General features: G+C 41.2%; 1 protein-coding gene across 1 annotated transcript in view; it reads right to left on the reverse strand.

The window, feature by feature from the left end:
• dhrs11a (dehydrogenase/reductase 11a) overlaps nt 1-23,407 on the reverse strand; it is a 230,531-nt gene that overhangs the window by 97,273 nt on the left and 109,851 nt on the right. Inside the window, exon 2 of the mRNA XM_028806970.2 lies at nt 14,341-14,550. Coding sequence (XP_028662803.1) covers nt 14,341-14,550 — 210 coding nt within the window. The remainder of the gene's footprint in view (nt 1-14,340; nt 14,551-23,407) is intronic.

Below are 23,407 nucleotides of genomic sequence, written 5' to 3' on the forward strand. Positions count from 1 at the left end.
TAAAGGATGAACAAGCCCGAAGGGCAAAGCAGCAAGAAGGCTGCCAGCAATCGGCTGCATCAACAGCCCTGAATGAATCGGGGACACCGCGGAAAAATCCGGAGGTATGTGCCAGGGCAACGCCTGATGGGCAAGGGATGTGTTATTCCTATTTTGCAGAGGCCTGCCTTCGGAAAACTCCCGGTGAATCGGATACCTGCCTCGTACCGTGGCAAGATGGCCGCGATACCCAGAAGGCAAGTCGGGCTTGAAGTCGGCTGGAAGCGGCCAACCCATTCGTGTGATGTGTCCACGTGACCTCGCGCGACGGCGACCAGGAAGAAGGTCAGTTTGGAGCCGTCGGTGAGGTCAATAATTCCCCAACGCGTTTGCGCTCCCTGAAGGGGAAGGGGGCGGCGAGCAAAGCAGCACCAATGTTAAATAAAAAGAAAGAGGGGTGGGATGTGACTGAAGGATCTGCCGTAAATGGTAAAAAGGCAGACCTCAGTCGGCTTGTTGCAGCCACCCGTCCCTCAGAAGACTCCATTTCCCAGAAGCCTCCGCGAAGCCCCGCAGAGCACGTGCCAACAACGGACGTGCACATTGGCTCTCGGCCGGTAGCAGCACCCAGGCCGTCTAAAATGAGGGACTCAAATCCCCAGGAGCCTTCGCGAAGCCCAGCAGAGCACGTGCCAGGAGCGGATGTGCTCATTGGTTCCCGGTCGGCAGGTGATCATAACAAGGAAGTAGCCTTGCCGCCGGCCGAGACAAATAACTTTATAAACTTATGGGAGCTCGACAAATATCTCGAGCCCCTAAATGCTTTCTTCCAAGGATTACAAGAGTTGAGGATGCGTGTGGAGGAGCTGGGAGCTACAGCGGAAGCACCGTTGAAGGGACTGCAGGAGTACCTTCGGCGGTTAGGCCGTGAAGCCCCGGCCTCGATTAATGCGGTGGTGCAGGTAGGTGCCCTCTGTACCATATATAATAAGGGGACACAGTGTGAACCGGCACCGTGTTTAAAAAGTAGCGGTTGCCAAAGCGCTGTAAACCCGACATTGGAGTGTGGCACAATGACGGAGTGGTCGGGCAATTGTCCGATAGAACCGGAGCGGCAGTATCAGACGCCGCTCTGGACCAATGCGGACCTTAAGAGCCCGACCCGCGTGAAAAAGGGGTTGCCGTTGGTTACTGGAGGGACGGAGGAAGTGCCAATCGAACCGGGGTGGATGGATAGTGCTGTTACCCGGAGCGATGTGGTACTAATGACGCCGCCTCCAATAATACATAGGACAACGGGCGTGCAAACAGCAAAGAGGCTCTATCTTTTCCTTAGAGAGCCTCACGCTGTGCACAAGCCCCAGAGAAAGCAGGAGATCCCCGAATTAAATCGAAGGTCTCCTAACAAACTAAAGAAAAGGGCAGAGAGCAGCAAAGCGGCCGTTAACTCCTCCTTGGCGGAGGAGAAGGTGGAGCTGACCGAATTCCCGAGATGTTTCAGGTCTCGGGAAGAGAGGCCACCAGGAGGACGTCGGCGGTGCTACAACTGTCGGCAACCGGGCCACGTGTGGCGAAGTTGTCCCCGGAGGACGGGGGAGCGGTGGGAAAGAAGATACACCGTTCCCCCAAGGTTCGCCGGGGGATCTAGACAACGTAGCCAAGGTCCGGATGATGCGTTCTCCTGGAGGAGGACGTCCCTCGCGGGGCTGGTAGCTTCGCCCCAGTTGGCTTCGCTAAGGGGGGGGAATTGTGGTGGATTGCCGGCTTCTTTCTCCGGCCCTCAGCCCCAGGCCGCCAGGAGGAACTCTCCCAGCAGCGTGGACATGCCCCGAGTTCCAGCAGGGCCTCATGGACTATGTAGTTTTTATACACAGCCCTGCTGGATACCTTGGGGGCCACCAGGCGTCGCTGTAGGGGGGCTCGTAGGCTCGCATGTGCCCTATAACCCGGGAGTACGTCACGGTCACGTGACAGGAAGAAACGATGTGCTCCCGGGTTGAAGAAAAGGACTGTTTACCCTGACCCGGAAGGGAAAAGGAACTGTGGACTGTTGAATGGGAACACCTCCGGGTCAGGGTGTATAAAAGGACTCTGGGAAGCCCAGTACACTGAGCTGAGCTGGGAGGAAGGGTGGCAAAGTGACTGGGAGTGTGGAGGATTGATTATTGATTGTTTGTTTATTGTTTATTATTGAGTATTGTGGAGAGGAGGGTGCTTTGTGCACTGTATTGTCCAAATAAATATAATTATTGGACTTTTATCTGGTGTCTGACGTCTGATCCAAGGGTTCAAGGGGTCACGGAGACCTCTATCTTTTACTATATATATATATATATATATATATATATATATATAAATATGTAGATATATATATATATGTAGATATGTATATATGTGTATATATATGTAGATGTATATATATGTAGATATGTAAATATTTATGTATATATATGTGTCTGTGTGTGTGTGTGTATGTGTGTGTATATATATATATATATATATATATATATATACATATATATATATATATATATATATATATATACAGTAATCCCTCCTCCATCGCGGGGGTTGCGTTCCAGAGCCACCCGCGAAATAGGAAAATCTGCGAAGTAGAAACCATATGTTTATAATGGTTATTTTTATATTGTCATGCTTGGGTCACAGATTTGCGCAGAAACACAGGAGGTTGTAGAGAGACAGGAACGTTATTCAAAACACTGCAAACAAACATTTGTCTCTTTTTCAAAAGTTTAAACTGTGCTCCATGACAAGACAGAGATGACAGTTCAGTCTCACAATTAAAAGAATGCAAACATATCTTCCTTTTCAAAGGAGTGCACGTCAGGAGAGAGACAGAGAACAAAGCAAGCAGTCAAAAAAAAAATCAATAGGGCTGTTTGGTTTTTAAGTATGCGAAGCACCGCTGGTACAAAGCTGTTGAAGGCGGCAGCTCACACCCCCCTCCGTCAGGAGCAGGAGAGAGAGAGAGAGAGAGCCAGAGAGAGATAGAGAGAAAGATAAAAAATCAATACGTGCCCTTTGAGCTTTTTAAGTATGCGAAGCACCGTGCAGCATGTCTTCAGGAAGCAGCTGCACACAGCCCCCTGCTCACACCCCCTGCTCACACCCCCCTACGTCAGTGCAAGAGAGAGAGGAGAGAGAAAGTAAGCTGGATAGCTTCTCAGCCATCTGCCAATAGCGTCCCTTGTATGAAATCAACTGGGCAAAACAACTGAGGAAGCATGTACCAGAAATTAAAAGACCTATTGTCCGCAGAAACCCGCGAAGCAGCGAAAAATCCGCGATATATTTTAAATATGCTTACATATAAAATCCGCGATGGAGTGAAGCCGCGAAAGGCGAAGCGCGATATAGCGAGGGATCACTGTATATATATATATATATATATATATATATATATATATATATATATATATATATATGTGTGTGTGTGTGTGTGTGTGTGTATGTATATGTGTGTGTTTATGTATGTGTGTATATATACAGTGATCCCTCGCTATATCGCGCTTCGCCTTTCGCGGCTTCACTCCATTGCGGATTTTATATGTAAGCATATTTAAATATATATCGCGGATTTTTCGCTGCTTCGCGGGTTTCTGCGGACAATGGGTGTTTTAGTTTCTGGTACATGCTTCCTCAGTTGGTTTGCCCAGTTGATTTCATACAAGGGACGCTATTGGCAGATGGCTGAGAAGCTACCCAACTTACTTTCTCTCTCTCTCTCTCTGCGCTGACGTAGGGGGGGTGTGAGCGAGGGGGGCTGTTCGCACACCTAGACGATAGGGACGTTGCTACCTTCTGTGTGCAGCTGCTTCCTGAAGGACATGCTGCACGGTGCTTCGCATACTTAAAAGCTCAAAGGGCACGTATTGATTTTTGACTTTGTTTTTCTCTGGCTCTCTCTCTCTCTCCCTGCTCCTGACGGAGGGGGTGTGAGCTGCCGCCTTCAACAGCTTTGTACCAGCGGTGCTTCGCATACTTAAAAACCAAACAGCCCTATTGATTTTTTTTTTGACTGCTTGCTTTGTTCTCTGTCTCTCTCCTGACGTGCACTCCTTTGAAAAGGAAGATATGTTTGCATTCTTTTAATTGTGACACTGAACTGTCATCTCTGTCTTGTCATGGAGCACAGTTTAAACTTTTGAAAAAGAGACAAATGTTTGTTTGCAGTGTTTGAATAAAGTTCCTGTCTCTCTACAACCTCCTGTGTTTCTGTGCAAATCTGTGACCCAAGCATGACAATATAAAAATAACCATATAAACATATGGTTTCTACTTTGCGGATTTTCATCTTTTGCGGGGGGTTCTGGAACGCAACCCCCACGATCGAGGAGGGATTACTGTACTATTACACATGCTGCGATTTACTAATTGCAAGAAGTGAATATTGCATTCCACTTAGTACTCACCCTCTGTCAGAGATCAAAATTTCCTAGTTCACAATAAATACACACAGATGTAAATGGAAACAAGTTAGATGGAAAACTACAGATGAGTATTGTAACCCTTCATTTGTATACTTCCTAAGCCCAAGTACACTGGCTAATCCATGGGACATATGATCCTCGTCATCATAAGACTATACAGGCAACCATGCCAAACACATTTTTCTAACATTTCTATCTAACAACATTTAACAAGTGTAAATTTCTTTCTCTTCTGTTTGCATGAGCTTCCAGAAAAATTATGAAGTGGAAGTAATATTGAATCTAGATCCCCTATGTAACCTGTAGATGGCATAACAAAGCCCCAAAACCCCAGACACATCTGCACTACAAAAAGGTGTTTAAATGAATGTTTAAATGAATAATTTATTGTCACAGTACCTTCACAAAGCCTGCACCTTCCACAAATAACAGTTCGCAATAAAACTGCCTCCCCCTTCTCCTTCTTTTTTCCTCCACTCCTCTCCAGACACCCCTCGGGAGAGTCGCAGTCAGAGCAGGAGATAGAACGGTCCTTAACGATGACACTGTAGTTGCGACCTACTGGGAGGTCTACGTAAAACAGCAGTTTAAAGTTGATCTTCCAGCTAAGACATTATACTCTGGGTACTCGGTTCTTGAGGCTTATCCTCCAATTAGCTGTTAACTACCCATTCTCCAGGCTACAAAAAGGACATAGCAGCACTAGAAAAGGTCCAGAGAAGACTGACTAGGCTGAGCCCAGGCCTACAAGGGATGAGTGATGAGGGAAGATTAAAAGAGCTGAGCATATACAGTTTAAGCAAAAGAAGATTAAGAGGTGACATGATTGAAGTGTTTAAAATTATGAAGGGAATTAGTACAGTGGATCGAGACTGTTATTTTAAAATGAGTTCATCAAGAACACGGGGACACAGTTGGAAACTTGTTAAGGGTAAATTTCGCAGTCAGTTAATGGCTTCCAGAGCAACAGCCATGATGATGTGAAGCTTGGCTAAGATACAGTTGACCTGTTGGCCAGCATCCTGAGAAGTGACAACATGTAGCTGATATAAACCTGATGAAAAACCAAAAAAGATATTCAGTGTAAATACATAGCATTTGCCCTCTTAACACTAGAATTACCAGAGCCTACGAAAGAACTCGTAGATCCGTCCCACCTTAAATCGCTTCTTAAATCCATTCGCACCTCTCCGCCATCATCTTTTGTCTTCTAAATGTGCAGATAAAGACAAGCTGCAAACAGCCGACTATTCCATCCCCCCACCGACTTAGAACATGCATGAACTTCTCCCAGCTCATGCCTTGATTGATTATCTGGGAGTGAAGTGGAGTTTTAGAGTGGAAATAATAGATCGTTATTTGGAACACACACATTTCATGTGTGTTCCGTTTCTACAGTAATCTGAGTAAACACATTTTTAAAACAGAAACGTTTTTCATATTCTAGTAGTAAATGACAAAATGTAGGCATAAACTATATAATGTATGAAGCCTGAAGTCCAAATATCAAAGAAACACTTTCACGAAAGGTACAAATATAACAGAACAAGTGCGCTTTTATTCAAAAATATAACTGCAGAAAAAAAAAGTGTGCGACATTGACATTCATTTACTACGACAGCCCCGTGGCGCAACAGTATCAGTTGCTAACTAGGAATCAAAAGGTCACGAGTTCGATCCTGCACGACTCCCTTTTGAGAAGTGAACTGCTCTTATTTTTACTATTTTAGAATAAAAAGATACATTTGATTTCAGTCTGTAACAGCCGGTGTAATTTACGATATTTGTAAAGGTTAGCTTTGTTTTTGGTGTTTTTTATTCACTTTTCATTCTCTCAGTCGCGTTCAGGATCCTTCCCTTCCCCATCTGACACTGCTGTTTTCACATAAAGACGCGCTATAGCTCTGCAGTGTATCACGATACATACGACCGCGTTTTTTTTTTCCCCCAATCTTGCCAGTCCCCACATGTTGCTGTATGCTGTTTCTTTTGTACTCCAGGACATGCAGAGGAAAGCATAGTAAAGAGCAGTAACTTCAGCGCTATATGCAATCATCAGACACTCCCCCATCTGACATCTGAATAGCCTGCAAGCATCAGAGCTTACTTCTGTGTGCTTGAGTGCAGCCAGTTCAAGCGCAGTTGGCTCGGTGATTTACTGAATTTCATCCATTGCATCAGTTGTACCTTGTACATATTATTCCAGTAGTTTTTTAAATAGTTTTTACAGTTCATTAGCAGTGTGTAAAATGATCAGTGTTGCAGTAATTGTGATGCTCTTTGCATGAAAAAAAAGTGTTCCATTAAAATTTCACTTTTTCTTTGTGAATTGTGACGTTTAATTAAAGTGCAGCAAAAAAAGTATTTGGCATCCAGGGATGCATTAACCCCCAAGTATGTGGCAGTTTAAGGGGTAAAGCTCCAAGATGCAGCCGAAAGGCCCAGCACCTTCTAAGGCTTCTGGCAATGAAAACGCACTTGTATGAATTACAGTACATATAGCGGTAACATCGATATTTTACATTCTAGCACTGCGGGAGACATAGCAGTATATTATGCAGGTTTACCTCTACATTCTTTATTTTTAGGTAATGTATTAAGCTGAGTTTGAAATTAAAGTGTTTTGGGGACATACTTAGGGTTTAAACTATAAAAACAGGCACTTTGTAACCACATCCAAAATTTGCGGTTTTTCACAATTCGTGGGTGCTCTAGGAACGTAACCCCCACAAATTTTGGGGGTGTACTGTATAAACATATACTGTATATACTGCATAAATCCTGCATCGTTACAGGTAAGGCTTTTACATCTACTCTATATACAGGGTGATGGCAGAAAGGATGGACGTTTTTTACAAAATCACAAAATTGTTAAGTTTTTCTTACAAAGAAATTTCTTGAAAGATTTGAGTTCATATTGAAATAGCATTTGACAAAATCAAGTGTGGAAAACAACATCTCCCATGTGGTGTCTGTTATCACTGATGCATTTCTGAAGGCATTCCTGGAAGTTGGCCTCCACTCTTTTCAACATTGCTCTGTCGATTTGGGCAACTTCCACACGAAAGGCTTCCTTCAGTTCCTCCAATGTACGGGGCTTATGCTCGTATACATGTGCCTTGAGGTGACCCCACAAGAAATAATCGCACATTGATAAGTCAGGGGACCGAGGAGGCCAATGAATGTCACCAAACCTGGAAATGAGGTGACCAGGGAAGGGAGGGCGAATAACATCCATTGATGCTCTAGCTGTGTGGGCTGTCGCCCCATCCTGTTGAAACCACACACGCCGGATAGGAATAAGTTTTCGTCGTAATTCAGGTAAAAAGAAGTTGTTTATCATCTCGATATAGCGTTCCAAATGATTACTGAAGCCAAGTTCAGAAGAATGCTTCCGAGCAGATCGACTTGGACTGCGCAGCAGGGCTAGTCGAACGTTTTCCACATTTTAGGAAAATTGCCAAACTTTTGCCTCGGTTCACGACCACACACTTGGTATACGAACAAGCCAGGTTCCCTTTCTGTTTGTACATGTTTAGTCTCTCCCTGTGCATTTCCTGTGCAGCGAGCAAGAGAGAGAGCGAGAGAGCGCGACACACACACACACACACACACACACACAGAGGCAGCGCGAGAGACAGAGGCACACACACAGGCAGCGCGAGACAGAGAGAGCCGCGCACACACACACACAGGAGCACACGCGAGAGAGGCGCGCACACACACAGAAGCGCTCTAGAGAGACACACACACAGGCGCTCCAGGCTCGCAAAAGAGAGACGCACGCGCACATACACAGGTGCGGGAGAGAGAGGCGCGCACACACACAGGAGCGTGCTAGAGAGACACACACACAGGCGCTCCAGGCTCGCAAAAGAGAGACCCACTCACACACAGGCGTGAGAGAGAGCGAGCGAGGGACACATAAGGTAGAGAAGGCTCGTTTTTGTTTTCAGTTCTATTTACAGTGATCGTTTCATAGCCTGCATTGTTGCAATGTTACTTTTCTTGGTGGTTTATTAAATTACGGATTTTTCAAATGTTCATTTTTTCCCCTGTGCTGAAAACTCATTAAAAAAGTGTTTTTAATGAGCGGTTCCTAGCACTATAGCGCGAACTATTGCAGTGTTAGTTTTCTCTGTTGTTCAAGGTTTTCTCAGTGTTATTCAATGTTTTTACATTTAGTTTACCATTACGCTGTGCATTCTATGGTATAATTAACTATATTTGTGCTTAAAAACTAAAAAATATATATACAGTGGAACCTCTAGATACGAGTTTAATTCGTTCCAGCACTGAGCTTGTATAGCGAATTTCTCATATCTAGAACAAATGTCCCCATTGAAAATAATGGAAATCCAGTTAATCCGTTCCGCACCCCAAAAATATTAACATAAAAATCAATTTTCCTAATAAATAACACTGATAAATAATATATACTGTAGTCTACCTTTAATAAATAACACTGGTAAATAATATAACTGATTATTAAAAGAATCAAAACAGGTGTCCAAAGTGCAGTAGAGCATTCAATAAATCTTTAAATAAATAATCCTTAAAACAGTTGTGAAGTGGAGGTTTAAAATACACAAGAATAACAATCCTTTAACACTAGGTTAAAACGTCAACGTAAAAACGTTTACCGCAAACAATGCTACGCAGACAAGATCCTACACTACGCCAGCAACCACCCGGTATCTCATAAACGGAGCTGCGTGAAAACCCTATTTAAACGAGTCCACACGCATTGTAATACCAAGGAAACAAAAATTAATGAGAGACGCTATCTGTTTCAACTTTTCACCTCGAACGGATACTCAAAATCATTCATTAATCAGAGTCTACACAGCAGACGCCAAAGGAATCAGCATACAATCGACGTAAATCAGAACCCCCACCCCACTTGGCATTCACTCCCGTATCACCATAATGTGTCAGAAGGTACGGCACGCACCCTGACCAAGTGGGGCATCAGAATAGCACATAAACCCACCAACAATCTGCGCATGGTCCTGTTTAATGCTAAAAACAAGAAATCGACAGCCGAAACACGAAACGCAGTTTATAGTATTCCATGCAATTCTTGCTCAGCTGTATACATAGGACAAACGTCAAAAAAAATCTCAACACGTGTACAGGAACATCGCAACGCCGTCAGAAGAAAGGACGCACTATCTTTGATATATGCACATACTAAATCGACAGGACACACATTCAACTGGGACAACGTAAAAGTAAAATTTAAGGCCAGTACAAAAAGCGCCAGAGAGTTGGCCGAGTCTTGGCTATCAGATGAAAACGGCATCAACAGACACTTGGACATAAACCCAGCATATGCCAACTTAAGAAGGACATGTACACATTAATTAAACTATACACCCCCCCCCCTTGATCATACTGACTTAGTCACCTCACGCCCACCCCCCCATCCCCCCCCCCATACTGAATGTGTTGCTATATATTGCCTTTGATTCTTGTAAGTCTAAGCATTATCCTCTGATGAAGACCCCTGATAGGGGTTGAAAGCTCAGGAATAAAACAATTTTATGATACGTGATTCGTTTTTTCTCCCTTTGTGGATCTCCAACTGCAAATATGCAAACCGTATCACAGACCTTCTCTTCCATATATATATATATATATATGTTTGGTATCATTCTTTTCAGAATTATTGAACTTTAATGTGATGTTGTTAGATATTCAGATTCTTATTCCGTTTTAAAATTATAAAATAAAATATCAAGAACTCACATACCGCAAGACGAGACTTTGTGCCAAGAGATTATAGGACAGCTGCGATCACGCAGCACATCAGCAGAAGCAAGCCAGCAGCTAATCGAGCAAAGAAGAGGTTAAAAGAAAAAAAAAAGTGTATTTGTTTCCCATTGTATCACCGTTAAAGAGGGGGTTTCAGAGGTGCGACCACATCTCCTTGGGGTGCGTTCAGCCCCCCTCTTCAAAATGCGAGCGGCAGAAACGCAAAGTGGCTGGCGCGTAGCACAGGCCCGTGGGGGTTGGCGAGAGAAGCGAGCAGGGGGTGAACCCACCAAGTACATGTATAACAGAGTAATCAGGTTGTGTTTATATTAACTCGTATTACTGTCATTTAAAAGTGTATCCTCTGCTTTGATTTTACATTCACATGCAATGTTTGTTTTCTTAATAGAGCAGAACCCTAATTTAACTTTCCGATGTTTAACATTTTCCCATATTTTACTTTTTGGAATGATAAGTAGTGGTCTTTGGGTGTTTCAGAAGTAACAATTGTTTTGGGAAAAAAAGGATGATGTTTGTGTTCTGCTTACATTTTATTTTGTAATTATTTTATATTAGTAATTTACTGTATTACAAAAACAGGCAAATATTTTACTAAATGTTCTGAATCTTTATTGTAAAAAAAAAACAGTTTAAAACTTTTAACTTTTTTTAAAACTACTCCAGCATTTAAAATTTTTTTTCATATTTCACTGTAGTTCTATTAACTAAAATTAATAAGAACATTTAAATTATGAGAGGCAATTTTCATCAATTATGAATTATGTTGTAAACATGCACCACCAGTATAAGTTATACACCTGAAGTGACAATTCCCAGTTTTATTGCGGAGACTACCAACATGCAATTAATTTCTATAATTAAAACAGTTTTAAGTGAGATGAAATGGTTTTTGCCTCTAGGAAAATAATTCCAGTGAAATATATAAAGAAAAAAAAAAATACATGTACTACTAAACTGAATCAGAATATAATTTATTTAAAGCATAACCAATGCTGAAATATTGTTTCATGACCCAGTTATTAGGAGAATATTGTAAAATGGGATTCTTGGCAAATCCCATTACACAAACAACATTTAAATTCTTGACAAACAAAACATTTTAAAATGCAATTTAGGTGGCGCAGTGGTAGTGCTGCTGCTTTGCAGTAAGGAGACTATGGAAGATTGTGGGTTTGCTTCCCGGTTCCTTCCTGTGCGGATAGCTCTTTGAGTACTGAGTATTTTAATGTTTTGGTTGTTTTCAACTATTGCTGTCAATGATTGCTAACTGTTGTGACAAATGGCCGGGGAAGCTCTGACAATGAAAGGACTGGAGGAGAGTGTTTTTTCAGGACACTCTCTTCCCCAGACTGATAGATGTCAGCCCCTGCCAGGGGGCGACTGGACATTTTCTAGGCCCTGCTTGGCAGCACTTCCATCACACGAGGAAGTGCTGCCTGAAGAAGGTCGTTGGACACCTGGGGCCTCATGTATAAATGATGCGTACGCACAGAAATGTTGCGTACTCCCGTTTCCACGCTCAAATCGTGATGTATAAAACCTAAACTTGGCGTAAAGCCACGCACATTTCCACGGTAACTCATACCTTGGCGTACGCAATTTCTCCGCTCGGTTTTGCAGACTGGCGGCACCCAGCGTCAAAACAGTGCTACTGTTCCTGCGTGGTCACCCTTTCTTTCTTAGCTCCACATTCCTGACGTGGCTTTATAAATACACTGAAACTAACTGCATATTGTTTATTAGTGTAATGCATCTGATTGTAATTAACCTGCAGCAATATAATGGTCCAGGGAATAGCCATAGTATTCCAAATACCATAACTGCTTTAGCGTTGTAACTCTCACTGCATCTTCTTCTTCTTTCACCTGCTCCCGTTAAGGGTTGCCACAGCAGATCATCTTTTTCCATATTACTCTCACTGCACTGCACTGGGTATTTGGAGAAAGAAAAGTAAGGACAAGAATTGGAGGTTAGTACGTTTCAAAGAGACAACACTTCTGCAATAAATTATTTCATTGAAGGTCGCGCATGGCGCAGCAAGCCTCTTGCGTGAGATATGAACAAGCACTGCGCCACCGTGTTCCCATGTTAAATAACATGCTTTCATTCCTATCATCATGAAAAAGATATCATGTATACATCTCAGTATTTTAATTATTCAGAGAGCTGTAATATCACAAATGTAATGGATTATGTGTCCTGTTGGAGAAAGAGAAAGCTCGTTTAAGAAGCAGGTAGTGATTCACACACAGAGCACAAAGAAGATCAAATACAGAACAAAGCATTTAACGTCCTACTTAAGTTACAATGGAATTTGAGAAACTAGTGAATTAAACGATTTTAAGATGAAGTTTATGATGTTCTACTTTAATGAAAAAATAAACTACGTGATTAAAGTGGACATTTCGAGATTAAAGTTGACATTTCATGCTTTTTTCCCACTGTGTGCCTATTTTTTTGTCTGTCCCCTAATAAGCTTTCATATGACACTCAGACGGTGGGCTACGACTTGCCTTTTCACTTTGATATGTGATTTCTTTTTTATTTCGGGCACTGTGCGACTTTGTGAACTTGAGCTTTCGAGTTTGTCCGACACTCTGTCACTCGATCAACTTCCTTTTGTTGATTATACCACTGTTTAAACCAACAAATAGTAAGTTTTTCCTTTGCCTCCACTTGGTATTCGCTGAAATTCTTATATTTTCCCCCGTGCTTTTCCCATTGTCTTTTCTCAGAAGGCTATTTATATCGATTTCCATATTCAAAGAGGCGTAATTCTGGGAGGAGTTGGGGCGGGACAGAAGGCGCGTGCACGTGCGTTACTTTTCACGCTGATTGGGATTTATGTAGTGGAAGACCGTGAAAGTTTGCGTACGTACAGATTCCTGCATCTGGATTTTTCTGTGCGTACGCACATTCCCGGTTTTGTGCTTACGCCATGTTATAGTGTGAGTTCTACGCACGGCGTTATACATGAGGCCCCTGGAGTCCTTCCGGGTGTCCTATAAAACGGGGTCAGTCTCCACTATTCAATGGCCAGAGTCAGAAAGGAAGAAGGACAAAGCCTTTGTGGAGGACTGTGAAAGCACTGTTGCCCTTGTTTGTATATTGTGGGGAAGAATAAATGTGTGTGTTGTGTGGTGAACCTGTGTCCTCCATGTCTGTGTTTGGTTAGGGCAATGGTACGTTGCACACTGTAATGACTGGCTCCATTACAATCCAACTAAATTGACTGCCAACTGCTGATACCGCTTTCAGGATTGCTGTTATTCTACTAAAGTAACATGGTACAAAACCATCCAAGAACAATCCAACATGCAACTCCCACTTGGGAATTACACACACACCTATAAAAATAAAGAGAATAACCAAAACCAAGTTCAGAAGATTACAATTAAGTTAACTTTACATTGTGCATTATATAAGACATGATAAAAATTCCATGAAATTTGCCATCAGGATTCTTCTTTTCTGCTATAACTAGACATAAAGTAAGGAAAAAAAATTAAAATCATACTTTATGATGATTACCGAATTGTACTCTGCATTACAAAAGTTGTTTCTGCACTTGTTTCCTACAATCTTAGCCATATTAATCTGAAGAGCCCCACCCCTGATTCATAATTTTTGTTTATCCATAACTTACTCCAAACTGCCCAAAACAAGTCACAAAAACACTGGAACTACCAAGCACTGGTGGGATTTTACTATACTCCTATTTATTTTACAAATGGTAGAACTAAAAGAAAAAAACACATCAAAAAGAAGACAAAATACACTATTCACTATGACATTTACTGTTTTGTTCTTTACATAACCATATAGCATGCATACCAGATTTGTATGAAATGCTTTACAAACTTGTGTAAGAATGATAACTCCAAAAACTGTTTAGTTGAGAAATGCAAAAAATATCTAAAAGCAAATGGAGCAACCGAAAACAACAGAATCAAATCTAGGAATCTGGAGCTATAGGTTTTAATGAAGTGATATGCAACATGGTTATAATGACACGCAGGTCATAATTATTTACTTAACTACTATGATGTAATCATTAAATGACAATGTAAACATAAATGAGGCAAAAGACTGACAGATTTGTGAAATCTGGAAGAAAAACAGACTTGCTCACATCAATCATCTTCCTCCATCCTTCAGTTTTTCCACAGAGTAGGGCTTCTGCATGAGCAAGACCAGCATTATTGATGCAAACATCCACCCCTTGGTGAAGGGTCTTGATGGCAGAAAACATGGACAAGATCTCTTCTTCATTAGACAGATCACACTTGTATGGAACTAAGGTCCCAGAATAGCCAGCACTCTGGCACTCAGCGGCCAATTTCTATAAAAAAACACACACACACAAAAACACAGTGTATAAGAATAAAGGCAGTTTAAATTTAACAAAAGTAAAACATTAATGCAATTATTTAATGTTAAGATACAGTTACACTAAAGCAAAATTTAAAATCTTAAAGGGGGGCACTCAAAAAGAGCTATGATGCCAGTGAACATGTTGACCTGAAAAAAATTATGTTACATTTATTCATTCATCCACAATACAAAGGAAACTGAGAATGTGATAAATAGTATATCAATGGTGTGCTTTACTGGGTAGTAAGCTCTTTATTAAACAAAAACAAGGAAGGAAATAAACATAAAAATTAGAATTAGTCAAGTTTATAATAGTTTATAATAGATATTAGAAAATTTTTGACAAGAACAGACCATTCTGTCCAGTTAGTGTATTCTTATTCATGCAACTTCCGCAAAATTACAAGCTGAGATCCAACAGGTGCCCAAAGTAGTACCGTCTTTAACACTACTTGTTAACTTATGTTTTCTGTTTGAAAAAAGATTTGTGTAAAATTTACCCTTAATTAGAATCAAACTTTTTTTAACCTCTCTTGCCTAAAACTATTTTGATTTCTCACTAATATAGTTGTATAACTGATTTGCAATATCATTTGAAAACGAATAGCATCAGATCGGATGTAAATTTATGCTGATAGCTATATTAGTAAGGGTCAGATCCGGGGAGTGACAGCGTGAACGTGACTGAGAGAATAAAACAGAAGTACCATAAATTTACACCCGATCTGACGCTGATCGTTTTCAAATATTGCAATAGTACGATGATGTTTTCTGATTGGTACTATTCAGGTCATAAAATGATTTCTTCAAAATGTCATATATTTGTCGCATTCTTTTTTTCTCCAGTGCCGCATTGACATCATGGACCACAAGGCGTGACCTTATTCAGTGCGAGCAGGAGCATGCAGGTCTGGCGGCGATCAACGCATATGTACTGTACAAGGCATGCATGGGGTCCACTGAGAAAAGAAGAGTGCTCTTTGCTCACCTTGTAGAGGAACTTCGTCGTCACTTTTTACAAGAAAAGGCGAAGGAAAAAGAAAAAGAGGATGTAACATCAACAAGCTTCTGTTACAAGACAGCCACTTTCCCCAGGAAAGCAACCTCAGTCAGTGTCAGGTCCCCCTTCAATGTAATAGGAACCACAGCATAGAGAAGTGTGTACATTGCAACAGGTACACATGTCGTAAATGTAGGTAGGACAGTCCTTGGGTGTGTGGGAACTGTTAATATTTGAATCTGATGATTGAATATAGTGTGGAACTGACCTCTCTGTACTATGCTTTCCTCTGCATGTCCTGGAGTACAAAAGAAATACCACCATGCACCAAAATGTGTAGAATGGGCAAGATCAGGAAAAAAAAGAAAAAAACGCAGCCTCTGATTACAACCGCAACATGGTATGCTAATGAATATGAATAATATGAATAATGTTGCATCCGTGCCACAATGTTATCCAAAATGTACTATACATGTCATAAAATGAATGATTCTAAATATCATATATACCTATGTCTCTGTTTTTTGTCAGTGTGGCTTCGACAATATGGACCATAAGGTGCATACTAATTCAGCGTAAGCAGGAACACTCAATAAAACTGAATAAAAAAAAAAAAATCAAGTGACAGTGAGATATGAGGAAGGCATGATACACCAGCGTTTGTGTGTCAAAGAATTTACAGTTCCATTCTCTCAAAACACCACTCACAACTACAGGTATTCCCAGTTTCAAATAAAAATAACAGCATCAGATCCCTGCGGTGGGTATTATGTATCGTGACTGAGAGAATAAAAGTTAAAAAAAAAAAAGCTAACTTTTACAAGTACAGTGGAAGCAATTTCCCCCATAGGATTGTATGTAAATACAATTAATCCATTCCAGACCGTATGAACTGTATGTAAATATATTTTTTAAAATATTTTTAAGCACAAATATAGTTAATTACACCATAGAATGCACAGTGTAATAGTAAACTAATGTAAAAACATTGAATAACACTGACAAACACCCAGGCTCCCTGCTCAGCTGCACGTACAGGCTCGCTCTCAGCTGCACGTGCTCTCTTTCTCTCAAGCACGTGAGCCTGCCTGCTCTCTCTCTCTCTCTCTCATCAGCAGGCGAGCCTGCCTGCTCTCTCTCTCTCTCTCATCAGCACACGAGCCTGCCTGCTCTCTCTCTCTCTCTCATCAGCACATGAGCCTGCCTGCTCTCTCTCTCCTCTCTCTCATCAGCACATGAGCCTGCCTGCTCTCTCTCTCTCTCTCTCAGCAGCACACGAGCCTGCCTGCTCTCTCTCTCTCTCATCAGCACACGAGCCTACCTGCTCTCTCTCTCTCTCATCAGCACACGAGCCTGCCTGCTCTCTCTCTCTCCCTCTCTTACATTGCAGCAGTTCAGCAGTTCACGTCTGACCGAGAACAATGCAACACGTGCGGAAATCATCAGCGTGCACAAACCGAAAGGGAAACTGGCTTGTTCGTATACCGAGTGTGTGGTCGTCAACCGAGGGAAAAGTTTGGCGAACTTTTTGGTCGTAAACCGAGTTGTACGTGTACCGAGGCGTTCGTGAACCGAGGTTCCACTGTACTATAAATTTACAATGGCTGTTACAGATGCAAATCAAATGTATGTTTTTATTGTATAATATTAACAATAAGAGTAGCTCACTACTCAAAACGGTAAATATACGAGGGAATCAGGATCGAACCAGGGGACTCTTGATTACAAATCAGCAATTCTTACCGCTGTGCCATGGAAGCTGTTGTATCATCCTTGTACCTTTTGTGAAAGTGTTTATTTAATCTTTGGACTTCAAGCTTCACATGTTACACAGTTTATATCTACATTTTGCCATTTATTACTAAAGTTAGTGCTGGGCGGTTGTTGTGATGTAAGATTTTGCATATAACTTGTGTGACTGATAGGGGCGCTCTTGCTCCCTTGAACACTCGGACAATATGTCAGACACCAGCTAAAAGTCCAAAATGTTATTCATTATACTAATAAATGTGCACAAAGCACCACCACTCCACAAATCTCCAATAAACAATACACAATCAATAATCCTCCACTCCCAGACGCTCAGCCACCTTGCCTCCCAACTCAGCTCAGTCATCTGGGATTTACCACAATCCTTTAAAGTTCATGACCCGGAAGTGCTTCTGAACCCTCAGTCCATGTGACTTCTTAGCACTTCCGGGTTAGATCAAAAACTCTTTCTTTTTCATCCCGGAAGCATGTCAGTCCTTCTGTCCATGTGACTGGGACGTACTTCCGGGGTGTAGGGAAAATAGATGTCCTTATGTCTCCCTGCAGCGACTCCTGGTGGTCCCATTGGTAGCCAGCAGGGCTGTGCATAAAAACTGTAACTTAGTGTTACATTAGTGTGTGTTCATTCCCCCCCCCCGCCCCTTTAGGAATGGGTCTCTTTGAATTTTACGACAAAGTTGGGGGAGGATGTGGTTTAAACCAGTTTGGCAAGTGTTTCTCTGCTAAAATCTTTCAACCCCTGCAAGGAAGCCAAGCTGCCATATGGTTTTGGGGGATGGCAGGTGTTAAGATTGTCTTTGCCACATTGGTCTGAAACATGGCTGTTTGGAATTCGCTTCTATCAGAAGCTTTTAAGTAGTGCTGGGCGGTATGACCAAAATTCTATATCACGGTATTTTTCAAGATTGTACCGGTTTCACGGTATTTGACGGTATTTTTTTCCCATGCATGAGTTAATTACATTTTCCACTGCAATTACTGCAGTAGACTGGCTAAGAATAACCTATTCCACTGTCATGAGAATTGTACATTGTACAAAAAAACATTTTAATGTGCACACAAGTATTAATACAGGTTTGCATGGCTCCATAAAGTGATAGTTTTCAAAGGGGGGGGGGGGGGCACTAATGAAGAGAAGGAATCACACTGCATGACAGTTGTTGTCAAAATATAGAACCTTTTTATTGAACAAATTTTGCAAACTGCTTAAACTAAAACTTTGACAACAAATTGTCAACCATCCAAAGAGGCATTTAGTTGTATTGCACTGAACATGTCTTAGAAAAGGAATAAATGGCAAATATTTTTTGTAAACCAACTACACTTTGTTAATGTTAACAATCTCTGTCCACTGACATGTTAAAGTGACTTTTTAAACAACTTTACCATCATTAAACTGCATAATATATAAACTAATAAATAATAACAATAAAATAAATAAAAGTGCAACTTCCAGTAATAATACTATTACTTCAAAACTTCAAGCCCAGGTACATCACACAGTTTTCACCAAACTAAAATAAAACAAGTGCAACTTGGAGATGACATCTTTACCAACTGAACCGTCATTAAGGCAAATTGCATTAATATAGACCTTGCTTCAAGCTAAGCTATATACATATATATATATATATATATATATATATATATATATATATATATATATATATATATATATATATATATATATATATATATATATATATATATATATATATAATATAAATAATAAAACTGCAACTTGCATTTATAATACTATTTGTTGTTTAGTGGGTCAAAAAATACAAAAAAAAAAAGGTCCGTCTTTAAATCCAGTTCGCCGTGTCTGTCTTCGTGGGCGCGATTGCTCGACCGCAGGGAGTTGATGTGGTGATTGGGGCGAGTCGCATCTGATCATTCTCAATTGCTTTGTCAGCTTAGTGTGGCGTGTGAATAAGGCGCTGAGCCCACGGACAGAGACGTTTATTTATGGGCTGGCAGGATGGGGGAAGGAAAAAAGAAAAGATAGAACACAAGGAGGTTAAAGAAGGGAAAAGGCAGTCATGGGAGACGATCCAGACACCAGGAAGGAGAAGGCAGCACGAGCTGGGGCTGAGGGAGTGCAGGCTTAGGCAATCTAGGGGCTGGTTCACCCCACTGAGTAAGCGTGTGGAGTGGGGCGAGCGAAATGTAAGACCTCCAAATGGATCTGAGGAGTGACTGAGTGAGCACGAAGGAAGACGGGAGGTGTGCCGACCTCGGACGGTCTGGCTGCGCAGTGTGGCGGCAGCCAAAACAGGGGTTGGCAGAAAGCAGTTCGTGCTGCAAAGGCTCCGTCAGCAACGCCAGTGAAGGGTGAGCCGTGGAGACAGAAGGTGGTGTGCTGCGATCGGGCGAGGGGAGAGACTGCATTTTAACGGATATATTTATTATGGATTTTATCCCCACATTTCACTGGCTTTATGGATTTACTATTTATTTGGGTACTGTATTTTTCTGAACACTGTCCAACGGACACTTTTGGTTTTACTTTGACTGTTTTTAACAAAAGCACTTGAGCACTTTCCAACATCCCCTGGCTTCAATGAGATTTCTCAGCTCATCTCGGTCATAACTATCGACGGTGTTGGTTCAACAGACTCCCATGTGGGAAGAGGGAGTCTATAGGGGACCGGCACCGTCACAGTATTACACAGTAACCAGATACATTACACAGTATTGAAAAAAATAATAAAATAAAACAAGTAGAACTTGGCTTGCAGTATTATCCATTAGCATAGAAACAGTATTCATACATTTGAACATAATGCTCCACATCCGACCTTTTAAAACTAAAGTATCTACAGATAACAGACACAGTACCTTTTTTCTTCAAAAGTTCTTCTGTGTTATCATGTTCAACTTTATCGTCTGCTACAGCTTCAGTTTCAGAATGTTCCCTGTCCATTTTCACCGCTCAATACATCCACTAACACATGTACTCTGTTGGATGCGTATTTTGCGGTGCACCAGTGAAAAAGGTCCCCCTTAAACAGTTTCCCGCTGTGCCAAGTTCCGAATGTTGTTTAGGCTATTTAAACCGGTGTTCCGGTACAAGAAAAATCCATATCATAACAAAAATAAAAAACGGTTTTTGGTATGAACCGGTATACTGCCCAGCACTACTTTTAAGTACCATGATTTCCTGTTGGCTGTAGGGGTTGGACAGAGAATCTATAAATCTGTTTGTTCAACCACATTCTCTCTCTCTTACTAACCAACATATGATGAAGAAGCATATCTCTCTTACCAAACTGATGAAGACCATCACACCATGAACTGAAGAAGACAACACAATGGAGAGCACAACTTGGCAGCCATATTGAGGCAGGCAATGCAGCCTGTTCTGAAGAAAGCTGAATGATGATTTAACTAGAGACATTTTTAAGTAACTAACAAGTCTGTGTGCCGCCTGAACTACACATCACCATTTAATCAGGTTGTACAGTTGCCAATATTCAAATGTACTTTGCATAGTTATTATTTATGAATATTATCAATAATACATTATTTTATGTGTAACTTAACTCCTGCTTGTCGTTTACTACAGTAATCCCTCTTCCATCGCGGGGGTTGCGTTCCAGAGCCACCTGCGAAATAAGAAAATCCGCGAAGTAGAAACCATATGTTTATATGGTTATTTTTATATTGTCATGCTTGGGTCACAGATTTGCGCAGAAACACAGGAGGTTGTAGAGAGACAGGAACGTTATTCAAACACTGCAAACAAACATTTGTCTCTTTTTCAAAAGTTTAAACTGTGCTCCATGACAAGACAGAGATGACAGTTCTGTCTCACAATTAAAAGAATGCAAACATATCTTCCTCTTCAAAGGAAACAGGGAGGAATGCAAACAAATCAATAGGGCTGTTTGTTTTTAAGTATGCGAAGCACCGCCTGTACAAAGCTGTTGAAGGCGGCAGCTCACACCCCCTCCGTCAGGAGCAGAGAGAGAGAGAGAGAGAAAGAGAGAGAGAGACAGAGAAAAACGAAGTCAAAAATCAATACGTGCCCTTTGAGCTTTTAAGTATGCGAAGCACCGTGCAGCATACTTAACCCTTTAACCGCCAACTCCCTAAATATTCCCCAAGCCAGGCGAAATCTGAACAATTTTTGTTTTTTTACTTTTTTACATTTTTTTTACATTTTTTACATTTATTCAAGCAGTATTGACCACTAAATGTTGTGCAAGTTGCCAGTGTATACACGAAATCTATAAATGTAACCTGAATTCTCAGCTAAGCAAAACATCTTGATACCAAACCGTGCCCTTTTCAATGGTAGATACTGTCGAAACTGTAAGCGGCCCTTCCACGACAATAAACTTTCATCAACTGCAACTGACGGTCCTGGCATGTAGGGCAACTGAAATGCTTCAAATAAATGATCAATCAAAGGACGTAGCTTGAACAAGTGGTCGCGGTTTGGATCTTTCTTATCTGGCTCGTTTCTGTTGTCATTCAAATGAAAGAATTTCAGCAGCAAAGAGAATCGGTTACGTGTCATGACAGCTGCAAAAATAGGTGTTGCATACATAGGATCTGTAGACCAGTACATCTCAATATCTGGTTTTCTGATTATTCCCATCAACATCAAATCCCAATGAATTTTTTCATTTTGTTTTCATCAGTGTCAAACCAAGCACGAACACGGGAATGTGGAGGTAAATTGGGATTTTTTCTCAATAAACTGTGCTGCATACAGATTTGTCTGATGAACAAAATGTCTAATCAAATCAGGTGACACAAACAGCTCATAAAACTGCTCAGCAGTGTAATTGTTTACATCAACAATAAAGCCACACGTTCCCCTCAAACGAATGCAGAAAAGGTAGTTCACCACGGGCAGCAGTCCAGCTGAGATGCTGGGGATACACCCACTCAGCGCCGTCATCCGATGCGTCTTCATTCACAATATCATGCAGCGCACGTTGCTGCTCATCACTGTCACTAAAATCTTCTTCAGAACTGCTACAATCATGATCAGAACTGTCCCAAAATCGCCTGCAAAGCCTCACTTGAAGTCAGTTTACGTTTCGCCATATTCACAGCTGTTACATGCGAATCACGTCACATGACCGGCCAAAACAACCACAGACTTGTCGAAATACAACGTAGTAATAATACCCACGCCAAACCGTCAGTTATACTACTTGCCAGGCATTCATATAACCACAGGCAAATGTGCCGGATAATTCCGGCAGTATGCGTTAGCATTAAAACAGCGGTGCCGGATATATCCGGCAGAGGGCGGTGAAGGGGTTAAAAGCTGCACACAGAAGGTAGCAACGTGAAGATAATCTTTCAGCATTTTTAGACGAGCGTCCGTATCGTCTAGGTGTGTGAACAGCCCCCCTGCTCACACCCCCTACGTCAGGATCACAGATAGTCAGCGCAAGCGAGAGAGAAAGAAAAGTAAGTTGGGTAGCTTCTCAGCCATCTGCCAATAGCGTCCCTTGTATGAAATCAACTGGGCAAACCAACTGAGGAAGCATGTACCAGAAATTAAAAGACCCATTGTCCTCAGAAATCCGCGAACCAGCAAAAAATCTGCGATATATATTTAAATATGCTTACATATAAAATCCGCGATAGAGTGAAGCCACGAAAGGCGAAGCGCGATATAGCGAGGGATCACTGTATACCTAATTACCAGAGGTTATAGATATAGAAGGGAAGGTGGGGATAAGTTATATACTATAACTAGCAAAATACCCGCGCTTCGCAGCGGAGAAGTAGTGTGTTAAAGAGGTAATGAAAAAAAAAGGAAACATTTTAAAAATAACGTAACATGATTGTCAATGTAATTGTGTTGTCATTGTTATGACTGTTGCTGTGTTTTATATATATAAAATACACACACACACATATAAACATATATATACATATACATATACACATATATATACATATCTACATATAATATATATATATATATATATATATATATATATATATATATATATATATATATATATATATATTATTACATATACACATCCACATATATATATATATATATATATATATATATATA

Source organism: Erpetoichthys calabaricus, chromosome 8, assembly GCF_900747795.2.
Source record: "Erpetoichthys calabaricus chromosome 8, fErpCal1.3, whole genome shotgun sequence".
NCBI lineage: Eukaryota > Metazoa > Chordata > Cladistia > Polypteriformes > Polypteridae > Erpetoichthys > Erpetoichthys calabaricus.